Below are 14,702 nucleotides of genomic sequence, written 5' to 3'. Positions count from 1 at the left end.
ACAAACTATGGATGGTTTCTTTTGTGATCAGTGCTATTTTGTATTTAGGCATATATTCATTCCACAGTGTTTATTGATCACCCCTGTGCTGTTTCTTGTGCTTACAACTGTAGGGGAAGCTGAGCAGCTCCTCCATGCATAGTTCTGCCACTGACAAAGAAGTGTGTATTTACAAGTTAGGTCAGAGTACATGGCCATGAATAATTGAGTGCCAAGAGGGTAGTGTGCAGAAGTCCTTTTAAGATCAGAGCAAAGTGAAAATTAGCCTGGATTGGCCTTGACAGAAAAATTTCCATGGAAGAGACGAAAGTTCAGCAGACCTTGCAAGGCTGGGGCCACGTGTTTAAAACGAGTGCAAAGTGTGTGAGTCGGAAGCTGAAGTAAGATGTCGTCAGAGGACCAGCAGGCCACTGGCTAGTAGTCATTCTCCCTCTGGAAACATGTTTGTCCCCATTGACTGTGGTCTGAGCTTTCTTCCCACCACTTTTTATTTATTTGTGAATTGCTAGTTCCATGCACAGTACCTGACAGGTGCTTTAGAATAGGTTTTTTATTATACTAGAAACAGCCATCACAAACACAGTGCTTTGTTCCTGTACGTTTGAGTTCTTTTTCTTCATCCATGGAAATAGCCCAGAGGAAAGACAGATATTTGCTATGTGGGGATAAATTGTTACCCCTGAATCTTTGCTTTAACTCTGCTGCTCTGCATGGACCCTATTTACAAACCCAACAGCTTCAGCTTTAGAACTGTCCCTTAGGACACTTGGAAGAAGGAATACTTGCTGTACAATTTTAGCTATAAGAAAAGAAAAGGAATTAACCTTTATTGAATGCATGGTATGTAATTACTAGACATGCATTATCTCATTTCATCTTTAAGTTACTTAGAAATCACCTACTTGTAGTGTCATAGGTCCTAACAGTTAGAGGTAGAAGGAACCATCGATGAGAGACTGAGGCCCAGGAATGGTAACTAATTTGTGACTGTAGGAGAGTCTAAAACCAACGGTGCTCAGTTTGTAGCTTCAGAATCTTTCTGCAATTTGTATTTTATTCTCTATTGATTGAAAATTCATTACATGAGTGTAACATATCTATCTATATAAACTGTTGGCTTTCTTTTTTAATTTTAGATTTCTCACATTGGCAAACTGAGAGATTTTCTTCTGGAACACAGGAAAGATTATATTAATGCTTATAGGTAAGTACATATTTTTTTACTAGGACTTTGGTGACTGTGCTCTTTTCTATGCCTATGTTTCTTTTGTGCTTTTTGCCCTCACCTTTTTGTTAATAACTCAGAGTTGTAATGAGGAAGACCAGTTTGGCAGTGGAAAAATCTCCTCAAAGCAAAAGACTCTGCAGTACTGCATGTCCTCAAAGTCATGAAATCACAGTATATCTTCCAGTCTATTTGTATCTCTATATATACCATTATCTCCTGTCAAATGAAACTCACTCCATAAATACTTACAGAGCTGTATTTGAAGTTGGGGACACATGTATCTGTATGCCCTGAACCTGTGGAAGAACCAAGTTTTCAAGCCTCTGCTAAGCTATTTTTGCCCATCTCTTGCTGTCCCAGTCTGTGACACCAGTTTTGCTGTTTTGGTGACGTTCTCATGAGCACATTTCAGTCCTTACCCTCATGTCGCTGGGTCATGACTCCCTCACCAATTCCCAGTCCTTAGTCCTGATGGCCATTTTCTTCTTTTGTCCTTCCCCCGGGCTTTTGACACCTGCTAGAGGCAGCTACACACTCACTTTGGCATAGCCTTCATTTCTTAGGGCACTTTTGATGAATCCTTCTGTTCATCCCCTAATGTTACTCATGGTGACATTCCTTCTGGTGGCTAGGTCCAGTTTCTACTCAGTAGCCAGAGTCTTTTTTAAACTTTAATTGGATTATGTCGCCACCTGAGTAAACCCACCATGAATACCATGTTGCAATTAGGATTAATACCAGCCTCTACACTGCGGTCTCCTTGCTCCTGACCTAGCCCCTGGCCTCATTTCAAACACCGCCTTCCCACCATGGTGCTCCAGACATGCCAGCCTTCCTTGAAGGTGCCATGCCCTTTCCTGGTGCAGGGCCTGGGCGTGTGCTGTTCCTTCTCTTCCCATGGTGGTTTCCTTTTCAAACTTAAAGGCTCAACTTAATACTCCCTCTTCCGAGAGGCCTTCTCTCACTACCCTTTATAAAATAGGTCACTTCTGTTAGTTTCTCCACCCTGTATATTTTCTTCAGTAACTAAACACAATTTGTAATTATTTAATAATTATAGTTTACGTCACCAGGCTGTACATGTCATGAGGTCAAGGACCTTGTCAGGTTTCCATCATGTTTCCGTAGTTCCTCACCCATATTTGGCACTCAGTAAATACTTGTTGAATGAATGATTTCCTCCTAGTCCTAAAGTCCATGACTAGCACAGCAGTTCCAAGTGTGGTGATTTTGCACCCCAGGGGACATTTGCAATGTCTGGAGAAATTTTTGTTTGTCCCAAGAGGAGTGCTGCAAGCATTTAGTGGGTAGAGACCAGGAATGTGCAAAACTCTGGACAACTCTCCACAACAGGGACTTACCCAGCCCCAAACTGAGGAGGTGCTGACATTGAGATCCCCTGCTCCAGCTTGACCCCTCACTCCAGATTAAACTTCCTGGTTCGTCACAGGTTTATTGAATTCTAGATGCTTAGGGCACATCGGGGAATAAAATACAAGTATTCCTGCCCTCATGGCGCTTGCATTCTCGTGGGCTGGCAAAGACAAGCACTACGTGTATAGTACATTAGGTCATAGGTCCTACAGAAAGAAAAGGAAGAGTGGAACCAAGGTAACAAGGATCGGGAGTGCTGGGAAAGCTCGTGATTCTTACACAGAGTAGTCAGGACAGGCCCCATTGAGGTGGCATCAAAGCCTACTCCTCTGTGAAGTTTGGAACCTCTGATAGGATCTCTCAGTTCCCTCCTCACCTCATCGCGTTCTTTCCACCTGTCATAGAGAAACCCCTCTCTTTGTTTTTAAGGATACTGTCCTACATGTGTATAAACTAAAGGGAAGAAAAGAGCCAGATGACCAAAAATAGCTGGGAATCATGAGTGCAGCGGTGCCTGAGAAGCAGTGCGAGCGCATCCTTTATCTCATCCCTCACACCGCCTCTCAGGTACTGCTGTATTCATGATTCCTGGCCAGTTTTCATCATCTGGCTCTCTTCTTCCCTTTAGTTTATACATGTGGTGCGAGCGCATCCTTTGTCTCATCACTCACACCGCCTCCCAGGTACTGCTGTATTCATGATTCCCAGCTATTTTTGGTCATCTGGTTCTTCCTTTTAGCTTGTACGTTTGACCTTGCTTGCTCCTTAAGCCACAGGCACTGTCACTTCATTTCACGTCAGTGCCAAACACAGGGAGAAAGTCTAATCAGGGATCAGCCAACTTTCTGTAAGAGCCAGATAGTATAGTTTAGGCTCTGTGGGCCACGTATGGTTTCTGTTGCATATTGTTTTGTTTTGTTTTTTTACAACCTTTAAAAACCTTTAACCATTCTTAGTTCTCAGACCACAGGGAGCCATGCCTGCAGGGTAGACTTGGGCTACAGACTGCAGTTGACGTGACCTCTGCTTCCTCACCTTTTACTCCACGCCAACCATATGGCTTGGTTTCCATCATTTTTCTGAAATTTTTCTCCTAATGCTCCTCTGTGACTTCCTAATCACCAAATCCAGTGGCTTTTCCTTAAGGGGAATATAAATAGACTTGTATGGTACACACTCTGGTGTGTCTACCTTCTTTTACTCCACATGTTTTTGAAGTTCTTGCATGTTGTGTATACCAGTAGTTTGTTCCTTTTTGTTGCTTTATTATTTGTAATATTCCATTGTGTGAAGTTACCACAGTTTGCTTATCCATTTATCTAATAGAGAATACTGGACTGTTTCCACTTTGAGACTAGTAGGAATAAAGCCTTTGTGAGTAGCATCTTCCACAAGTCTCTTTGTGGACATACTGATTTATTTCCTTTGAATAAATACCTAAGGGTGAAATTAGTGGGTCATACAAATGGTAGGTGCATGCTTAGCATTAAAATAAACTACCAAGCAGTTTCCCAAAGTGGTTTTTCATTCCTTGTAGCAATGCATGAGAGCTATAATTGCTGCCTATCCTTGCCAGCATTTGGTGTAAATAGGCTTTTCGATTTTAACCGTGATAATGTAACCAAGCACAGGTTCAGCTGCTCACGGCTTGCAAAGCCAATAACAAGAACAAAAGGAAGGTGACTTTATTTCCAGAGCAAGCGGTGGAAAGGCAGGAGCGGTGCTGAGTACTAGGTCTGTGTGTCTCTTTCTGTTGGTACCTGTCATCTCAGGCTGGCGACATGTCAGCAATGGCCAGGTTGTAGACTACCCGCCTTGAGGTGATCTCTGGAATTTTGCAGTTAGATCTCCATGCTCAGTCTATCTCAAGTTAGCCCCTGGAACTTCCAGGTAAGCACATAATTAGATACAGTTAGGTAAATATGCATGTGTGGTGTTTCAGAGAAAGTATGTTTCAAGGCTGTATTCTAAGACTAAGGAGGAAAAAAAGGGTTTCTGCAGTAAGCCTTAAGATTACATCTTGAGACTAGGGAGAAAAGAGAAAAAGGAATAAAAAGTTTTAAAGTGTGCTTTCAGGCTATCCTGTCCAATTCCGGTGATAAATGTGAAATGGCAAGTCACTGTACTTGAAGCATGTCCTTCTCTAATGAGAATGGTGTTAAGTGCCTTGATGGTTTTTTCTCAGCTCTTCTACTTTGCCACAGTTTTTGATCCTGTTGACCATCATCAGTTTCTTGAAATTTCCTATTTCCTTGACTTCCACTGCAGTATTTTTTGGCTTCTCTCACCACTCATTTTTGCCTCTTTGTCCTTCATCTATCCCCTAAGAACTCCAGGGCTCTGTTTCAGGCCCTTTTCTTTTATTTGTCTCTACTTTGCTTAGGAAAAAAAGTTCTACCTACCTAGCTACCCTCCCACCCATCCCCCACCCATGTCCACCTTATGTTTCCATCCTGAATGTTTATTCTGTATTAGGTACTCTGATAAGCACCAATTAGTCATATTTTATCTCATTTGGTCCTCACATCAACCCTGTGAGGGAGGTACTGCTGTTAAGCCTGTGTGGCAGGCAGGCAATGAAAGCGTAGTGATGACATAACCTGAAGATCACAGCTGGTGAGCCTCTGGCCAGGGCAGGCCATGGAATCCTTGCCCTTCCCCACCACACATTCTTACTACCTACTGTGGCTTCCTCTCTTGCCGGTATGCCAGTAATGAAACCACCTTTGCAAAGGTTGTAACAGTGAGAAAATTATGACAGCAAACGAGATCTAACCTAATCAACTCTGTCTTGCCTTTAACCTCCCAGATGCCCTTGATCATTACCGGTCGTAGGCCAAACTGACTTTGGGAGGAAGTTAATTTATAGTTTTAACTTTGAAACAAACACTATAACAGCCCCTCCTGGAAACAAACCCCCTTCTTGCTTGAGAACAAGGCCACTTTTGTAAAACCAACAAATTACCCACGAGATTAGAAATTATGGCTCAGGAGTCATGTAGCCAGAAGCCGGAAGACCACTAACCTCCCCAATTGCTCCTATAGATAGCATTACTGCTGTGAAACCTAAGATTGATGTTTGAGATATTTTCAGACCCCACATTTTGATGGATCAGCTGGCACCATGCAGACCAGGACACTGACTCATCTGGTCTTATGGCCCCCACCCAAAAAATGACTCTGTGCAAGAGGACAGCTTCAACTCCCTAGGATTTCATCCTTAATCCGACCAATCAGCATTCCCCATTCCCTAGCCCCCTGCCCACCAAACTAGCGTTAAAAACCCAGCCTCCGAATCTTCAGGGAGGCTGATTTGAGTAATAATAAAACCCCAGTCTCCCTTTTAGACAGCTCTATGTATATTTAACTCTCTATTGTAGTTCCCCTGTCTTGATAAATCGGCTCTATCTGGGCAGTGGGCAAGATGAACCTGTCAGGTGATTACAGTTGTTCCAAAATGCGTGTCATTAGCACAGGCTTCTCCCAGTCCCCATTGCCACTGTCCTGCTCGCCCAGCACCTGTGAGCAGCACCGTTCTCATGCATGCTGCCCACTCCTCCCATCCGCTCTAGAGTGCTTCAGTACAGCCTTTGTCACTTGCCTGATCTTTGTTCTCAACTCCCTGCTCTTTGGCCCTTCCTCTCCTGGTCTGTCTGGAAGGCACAGGTGTAGTCCTTATCATCGTAGATGGAATCACACGCTTCCCTCTTCAAATCCCTTTTCTGCCTGCAGGATGTGGCCCATCCATACTTCTTAGATAAGCAAGACTTTTCATTACCCTCACCCACTTTTCCATCCTACCCCTTTCCTTCACGTGCCCTGCAGCTGCATTCAGAGTTAATATTTGTTCTGCCTCCAGGCCTCTACTCACACTGTCATCATGGCTGGTTGCTCTTCGCTCTGATCCACACATTACATGTTCACACGCTTCCATCCTGAGAGACCCATTTCTCACCACCACCTTCTCGGTAGAGCCTGCCCTGGCCCTGCCTTCCTATCTGAAAGCCATCTCTCCTGCCTCTGAATACTGACAGCTCTTTTTCTGTGCTTTTCTTATGGTACTTCTGACATGTGCCTGGTAGAAGAGTTATTTGTGCATAATCACCTCTACCGCATTTCTTGAGGTGAAAAACTGTCCTACTCATCTCTGCATGTTTATAGTGCCATGATTTGATCAATTTGATTAATTCATCAGTTTATTCATTCTGCAGTTATTTATTGAGTGCCTACCATGTGCCACAGACTATGCCAGGCGTGGAGTATAAAATAGTGAACGAACACAAACATGTTTGTCCCTGCCTTCATGGAGCTGCTAAAGTATTCATGCCAACAGGTAACATTGCAGATATGACAGGTACTGCAAAAACAGAGTACAGGTAGCCTTTTATTTTTCCAGCTTTTACGTTCTGGGGTACATGTGTAGGATGTGCAGATTTGTTACATAGGTAAATGTGTGCCATGGTGGTTTGCTGCACAGATCATCCCATCACCTAGGTATTAAACCCAGCATCCATTAGCTGTTCTTCCTGATGCTCTCCCTTCTCCCACCCCCCACCCTCCAACAGGCCCCAGTTTTTATTGTTCCCCACCGCCTCGTGTCCATGCATTCTCATAATTCAGCTCCCATTTATAAGTGGGAACATGTGGTATTTGGTTTTCTGTTCTTAGGTTAGTTTGCTGAGGATAATGGATTCCAGCTCCATCCATGTCCCTGCAAAGGACATGATCTCATTCGTTTTTATGGCTGCATAGTATTCTATGGTGTATATGTTCCACATTTTCTTAATCTAGCCTGTCATTCATTGATGGGCATTTAGGTTGATTACATGTCTTTGCTATTGTAAATAATGCAGTGATGAACATATAAGTACTTGTCCATGTATCTTTATAATTGATTTATATCCCTTTGGGTAGACACCCAGTAATGGGATTTCTGGGTCAAATGGTATTTCTGCCTCTAGGTCTTTGAGGAATGGCCACACTGTCTTCCACAGTGGTTGAACTAATTTATGCTCCCACCAACAGAACAAAGATACCAACATACCAGAATCGCTGGGATGCAGCTAACGCAGTGTTAAAAGGGAAATTTATAGCACTAAATGCCCACATCAAAAGCTAAAAAGATCTCAAGTTAACAACCTAACATCAAAACTAAAAGAACTAGAGAGCCAAGAGCAAACTAACCCCAAAGCTAGCAGAAGACAAGAAATAACCAAGATCAGAGCTGAACTGAAGGAGATAGAGATGCAAAAAAAAAAAAAAAAAAACCCTTCAAAAAAATCAATGAATCCAGGAGCCATTTTTTTGGAAAAATCCAGGTTTTTGGAAAACATTAATGAGATAGACTGTTATCTAGACTAATAAAGAAGAAAACAGAGAAGATTCAAATAAACACAGTCAGAAATGTTAAGAGGGATGTCACCACTGACCCCACAGGAATACAACTACATGGAACTCGAACAACCTGTTCCTGAATGACTCTTGGGTAAATAATGAACTTAAGACAGAAATCAAGAAGTTCTTTGAAACTAATGTGAACAGGTAGCTTTTGAGGAATTTAGCCTTGTCAGAGAAAGTATCCTTGAAGAAGTGACATTTGAGAAGAGCTCTGAAGGAGTAGAGTTACCTAGGTAAAGCAAGAAGGAAGGAAGGGAATTCAAATGCAAAGGGGTTAGCACATGCGTACACCCTGTGGACAGCATCTGCTCTATTGTGAAACATGCAGAGATGAAAAAGATAGTTTCTCACGCACTAAATATTTAGCGAGCAGATGAAGGAATGATGCGAGTCATCAAAAATGCCATTTGGAAAGAAAGAGAAAAAAAACATTCTAACCAACACTTCTAAAACAATTTCTGGAATAGACTCCAGCTCTCCACAGGCAGTGGCAGCACGGGTGTCTTGTCTCTGTCTTTTCCCCTAGCTCCATTTGCACTGGCTTTAGGATGGCATTTTACCGTAGGACTCATCTTCAAATGTGTTATGTAAATTAATGAAAAAGTTGGATTTGACAGATAAGGTAACATCATTAGGAGCATCTTTTTAGGATTTCATCTTTATGAAACAAGGAGTGGTTGTATTTCAGAAGCCTTCCTGTCACAAAGATAGAGAATATAAAATAAATCCTGCTTTTTTTTAACTTTGTCAATATACGCAAAAATGGAAATATGTCCTGTAAATTCTCCAACAGAGAAAAATAATTATACCCCAGTTGAATTTTAAATAATCCTTGATGCTTTGTCTGCTTACACTTAACATACATAGGCAATTTTATGCTTTTAAATGCATTTCATTTGCGTTATTTTGGAATATACTAAACTAATTATATAATTATTCTGATGCATAGTACCAAGAAAACCTTATTTTTAAGTTCTCAGTTAAAATAGTTGGTTAACACTAGATCGTAGTGTCATTTTTATTTCTAAAGGTGTGTATGTGTATCAAATACTAATTTGATAGGCTGTGAAAATGGAAGCTACAGGGATTTTGTAAAACGTTACAAAACTTGTATAAAGCTCTCAATTTGTAGCTTCTTTCTTTAGTATCTGACAACTTAGGCTGACAAAGTGGTTGTAAATATCTTTTATAGAAATCCCTTTTTAACTTCCCTTTTCCTTGAAAAGACATCCAGCAAAGTAAATGCTTTGAGTGCTGGTTCGATTCACACCACTCCTTACAAACCATATGAATCTGTGAAACTCAGTGTCTTCCTCCAGTACCAGAGGTCAGCAAATACAGCCACAGGCCAAATCTACCTTTTAAATATACATTTAAATGTAGTTACATATTTTAATGTTGGGAAAAATAGTCACGATATTTTATCACATGTGAACATTATATGAAATTCAAATTTCAGTGTCCATAATAAAGTTTTATTGGCACACAGCCACGTTCATTTGTCTACATATTGTCTAGGGCTGCTTTTATGCTACAACAGCAGAGTTGAGTAGCTATGATGGGCTACAAGGCCCACAAAGTCTAACATGTTTACTCTCTGGTGCTTTTCAGAAAAGCTTTGCAAAGCCGGTAGTGGGAGGGATAATCACTCAGGTAGCAGTGGAGAGGTTCAAAGCAGACAGTATGATTGAAATGCAATGTGAAAAGAACAACACAGTGGCATCCAGGTGTTCTTCTGGAACTTTGTAGTTGTTTTAAGCTTTGTAGTTGATGTTAAGGCAGTTATTATACTCAAACAGCAAAAGGAGGCTCCTGCACACTGTTTTTCGGTGTTCCCAGACTACCGCAGCATGGACTCTCGTCTCAGTACAGTAAAGAGGGCCTAAGCCTTCCCCTTTCCCAGCTGTAAGGGCAGTAAATGCTAGGACTGAGGATCAGGTTCTCTGGGGGCCAGTGCCAGCTCTGCCACTTACAGGCAGATAACTTCAGGAGATTGAACTGTTGTCCCCGAGGCAGTCTTCGTCTTGTTAGGTCCATCGCCTCATTCTAGAAACTCAGTCTTTTTTTTTTTTTTTTTTTTTTTTTTTGCTTTTAAATTGTTTTATTACAATTAAAATTACACAAAAGCAAATCGATTCATTTCAATCAAAATAACTCATGTTTACATATTTATAACTACAATAAAATATATAAAATGTTTTCATATTTCATACTTCAATCATCTTCGTCTTCTTCTTCATCACTGATCACGTACTTCTTATGCTTTTTATTTGCTTTATCATCATCTTCTGCTTTTCTCTTTCCAGAAGGTTCACCCTCCTCATCACTGGTAAGTTTCTTTGCTTTGAGTAATCTTTGAGCCTTATCTTCTTCTGACCCCTCATCACTGTCTGATGAATAGATTCTGGCTCGTTCCTCTCGAATGCCCCCTTTATATCGGTTTTTAATGGCAGCCAAGCTGATGGACTCCTCGCCTTCCTCCTCCTCATCATATCGATCAGGTTCCAGGTAACTGGCACTCAGCCCCCGCTGGTGCTGTTTCTCTCTCATTCGGCGCTGCTGAGATTCCCTACGTATGGAAGCCCTCAAACGTTCTTCTTCTTTCTTAATCATTTCTGTGCGTTGGCATTCAGGATCACGACCAGCCATTGGCAAGATTCTAAAGCATGTCCCTGCATTTAGGCAATGAAGTGTTTGATGTGTACAAAGCCCCACTGCAGGGCGACCACAATCATCTTTTTATAAGACAAGGTACTGGTCTACAGGGACAAGCAGTCTTTAAAACGAAACTCACCTTCAGACCTCACTCTACGGACAGTGCCACACATAGAAAGATGACTCTGTCGCTTGCAGATAGGTGTTCAAAGACACAGAAGATCAGTCTTTTTTTTTAAAGGTGGTTTTGCAGTGTTGCCCAGGTTAGCTTCAAAATCCTGAGCTCACATGATCCTCAGCCTCCTGAGTAGTTGGGACTGTAGGCATATGACATGGTGCTTAGCTAGAAACTCAGTCTTTTACTCATTTTCCCGAAGCCAGTTGTTCATTGCCAACTCATGCATACTGAATTCTACTCCACCCCCTGTTTTGGTCCCTGTGAAAGAGCATGGGCTTTGGGGTCAGTCACACCTAAGTTCCAATCCCGATCCTGCCATGTATTTATCATGTGAATGACTATAACTCACCTTTGTGCTAGTTTTCTTTTTTATAAAATGTGGATAATGTTCTTGTGAGGATTAAATTAGATGGGTATGAGAGTTCCTGACACATAGAAGTCTCTTGGTGAATGATAATTGAATTGGAACCCCATTTGACTTATGATGCGGTTCCTGGGGGTTGGAGGGTATTGGTTATTGAACAAGACAAAACCCACCTCTGTTTTCTGCCAGAGAGTTGGGAGGAGGCAGAAAGAAAGAAAGAAAGAAAGAAACAGAGGCAGGAGTCAGATCAACACAGTGGAGACCCTTTATCATTGGTAAAATCTAGGTCGGCAGACAAAGCTTAGGTTTGCAGGCGGGTGGCCTTGCTGATACTCTGCTCCTGAATTAGACACTCACTCAGCCATTAGTGCCACTGAGCAGTCGCAGCCCCTGGAGCACAGACAGCAGGGACAGGCCCCTTTGCAACATAGGAGAGAGAGGAACAGAGCAGAACCTCTGCTGTCTCTAAGTAGGCAAAAGAGAGGAGAGAAAGCTGTGAGGAGTAATGCACACCCCGTGCTTTCTGCCGGGGGGCCAGAGGGAGGAGGCTCTGGGAGGAAGCAAGGTGTCATTCGGGGAAGTTGGTTCCCATAGAAACATGAGGATTAGGGAATAAGCAACCCCTCCGGTAGCCCAGGTTCTGTCCAGATGAAGAAAGGCCACCCTTACTATCTCTCATCAAGTTCTCCCTCCCAAAGGTAGTAGACAGCTTAAAGCCTTTCTTTTTCACTCTTCTGCCCTCCCAATGCAATGTGCAGGCCTTGGCCTGCTCCTAGGAACATTTTATGTGGAGTATGATCATGGAATTGAAAGAATATGTGTAGAAATATTGCCTTCAGACCTATGAGGCTTTGTTAGTTTGACACAATTAGGAAGCTGTAATTTTTTCCAGAACGTAGAACTCAGACTTTATTGACCCATTTAATTTTTTTTAATAATGACATTTTACTAGAGCAGAACAGCATGTAACCTAGATAGCCTCGGGCTAGATCTCTGAGTGATTTTAATTAAAAATAATGTCTCCACTTCTGGTAGATGGACCTTTTCCACAATACCCTGGCAACAAAACAATCTGGGAGAAAAAACTTTCTTGGTTTCTGTTGTTCTTACTAATAGAATAACCATACTGTCAATTTTCAATTTAGAAGGTTAATGTATATATATAATGTTTCCTAAAGGAACATTACCTTTTAATTGAATAATCAGTTTTATCAAATTAACCTTTAGACCTTTTCAATTTCACTGAGTTGAGTTTCCATTAAATCAAAATATAGAGTAGGAGGATGTTAATCTAATGTTCTTGGAACTAGTCATTTCTAGGTCTCTTCTGTCTGCAGGGTACATATTCACTAAGTTGGTACCTTTCTGATTCATTTGTCCCTGACCCCGTTAGCCTCTATTTCCGACGAGAAGGTTCCTAGTAGGGATGAACCTGAGGCTTTGGCCCCTCTGCTTGTTACTCTGGCTCCTCCCCAGAGGGGAGCCATTCATCTGGGATTGGGGGTGGGCTGGGGCTGGGGAGAGGGGATTGAGCTTGCTGGCTTGGCGCTTTTGTCTCACTGTTGGGTCTTCCCTTGGACGGAGTCCATTTTCTCATGGTTACCATCCCAAGCCTAAGTAACTAACAGAACAAGATCCTAAGGAGCATTGGAATAAGGAACTAATTCCATGTCACTCTTCAAGTTCCATGGAGAGAGGATCGTCTATTCCCTAGGAGGCTGGAGGCTATGGGGTTTCCTTTTCAACTCTCCCTCAGAAAATGTGGAAGTGGAGTGGGGGTCGTGGGGTAGGGGTGACTCCAAGGGAGGAGGGGATGCTTATCAGGTGATTGGGAGTGAGGACTCTGTGCTCATCTCACCCCTTTCTTTTTTAGAAGGGCCTGTCCTCGGGATGGATGTATTCCCTGTTTGTTTGTGCCTGAAGTTTCCTAGAGAAGGCTTTGGGACAGCGATGCCTACCCGTCTTGAGGTGGGGGAAAAAATTGGTTCAGGAGGAACTTACTAGACAGCACAATCGTAGCTGTGTATCAAGCACATTCTCCAACTCATTCATTTGTTCAGTTCATTCAAAAGTATTTGATTACTGATTTATTAATTGATCAGCCTACTAAAAATGCTAGGCATTGCTCTTGATGATGGGGATACAGCAGTGAACAAACAGAAGTCCTTGCGTTTGTGGAACTTACATTTTTACAAGGGGGAGAGACAGGCAAGAAAAGAAATGATTACGCAAAATATATGGAATGTTAGAGTGGGATAAGTATCTTTGTGGGGAAGGAAGAAGGGAAGTGGGATAGAAGATGTCAGGGAAGGGACAGTTTGTAAAGAAGGATTAGGGAAGGCCTCATTCAGAGGGCAACATGGAGTAAACACCTAAAAGAAGTAAGGGATCCATTGATGCAGCTATCTGGGGAAAGAACATTCCAGAGGAGGAGACAACCAACACATGGAAAGGTCCTGAGGTGGGAGTGTGCCTGAAATGTTTCGGGAACACCCTCCACCCTCTGATTCGGTCATTGTGTGGTGTGAGACCCCTCAGTAGCTGCCCCATTGCTCTCAAAGCAGAGCCTACATTCTTCATAGCCCAGCTTATGCTGCAGCCCTCACTCCACGCTCCTTCTCTCTCTCCCTTTCCCCATCTGGCTTACGTCAGTTGGGTCTATTCCGGAGGGTTTTCTACCACACACCCTTCATATGTGTTAGTTCTACTGTCTATCTATCTAGATGGTTCTCTCACCTTTTCACCTGGCCTGTTCCTTCTCATCCTTCAAGTCTCAGCTTAAATGTCACTTGATGAGGGAGGCCTTTTCTTCTCTTCCCATTCCACTCAGACTATATTATGTTATCATTTGCTGCTGCCCTTTCCTTTGCTGTCTTTTTTTAGCCATACCATGTCTGAATATGGGAGGATGACAGACACAGAACGAGACCAGATAGACCAGGATGCCCAGATATTCATGAGGACCTGTTCAGAAGCAATTCAACAACTACGAACAGAAGGTAAAGTGCTCTGAAAGATGCAAACGTACAACCATGAATATAGCAGGTAGTTAAACAGAATTCATATGGTGTGGCCAGTTAAAATTCTCTCTTCTTATGTTGATTTAGGTTTCAAAACATTAAAATCTTTTCTTTCTTATCAGTGTTTTAACCAAAGCTGTTAAAAGTACTGAAAAGGCTGCATTTTTCAAGTTAAACCAATGGGAGCAGGGAGATGGAAAGGACCTCTCCAAACAGAACCAAAACTTTACCTAGGGGCCAGGGACAGTGAAGACAAATTGTGTGCGTGTGTGTGCGCGCGCACGCGCATGCACGCCACATGCGCGTCTGTTCTGTGTGGCAAATTGTATGTGTGTGGGTGTGTATGTGTGTATGCTTATGTGTGCCTCTGTTCTGTGTGGCATTTAGTGGGATAGGGGTTGACAGCAGCCCGGGGTACTTAAGCTCTCTACTTGTAATATTCAAGTAAACTTTCCTATCAAACCTTCAAGGTTAGGAAGGCTCTGG

The 14,702-nt window shown here is 42.5% G+C and overlaps 1 protein-coding gene across 3 annotated transcripts in view; it reads left to right on the top strand.

Annotated features, from left to right (window-relative positions):
- Nucleotides 1-14,702, top strand: part of STX18 (syntaxin 18) — a 124,745-nt gene that overhangs the window by 70,527 nt on the left and 39,516 nt on the right. For all 3 annotated transcript variants that reach the window (XM_050792195.1, XM_050792194.1, XM_050792196.1), the window contains exons 2-3: nt 1,137-1,204; nt 14,080-14,195. In XM_050792195.1, the coding sequence (XP_050648152.1) occupies nt 1,137-1,204; nt 14,080-14,195 (184 nt within the window). The remainder of the gene's footprint in view (nt 1-1,136; nt 1,205-14,079; nt 14,196-14,702) is intronic.

The sequence above is a fragment of the Macaca thibetana genome, chromosome 5, assembly GCF_024542745.1.
Source record: "Macaca thibetana thibetana isolate TM-01 chromosome 5, ASM2454274v1, whole genome shotgun sequence".
Classification (NCBI taxonomy): domain Eukaryota; kingdom Metazoa; phylum Chordata; class Mammalia; order Primates; family Cercopithecidae; genus Macaca; species Macaca thibetana.
Note: the sequence above shows the minus strand (reverse complement) of the source record. Positions and strands in the feature narration are given on the sequence as shown.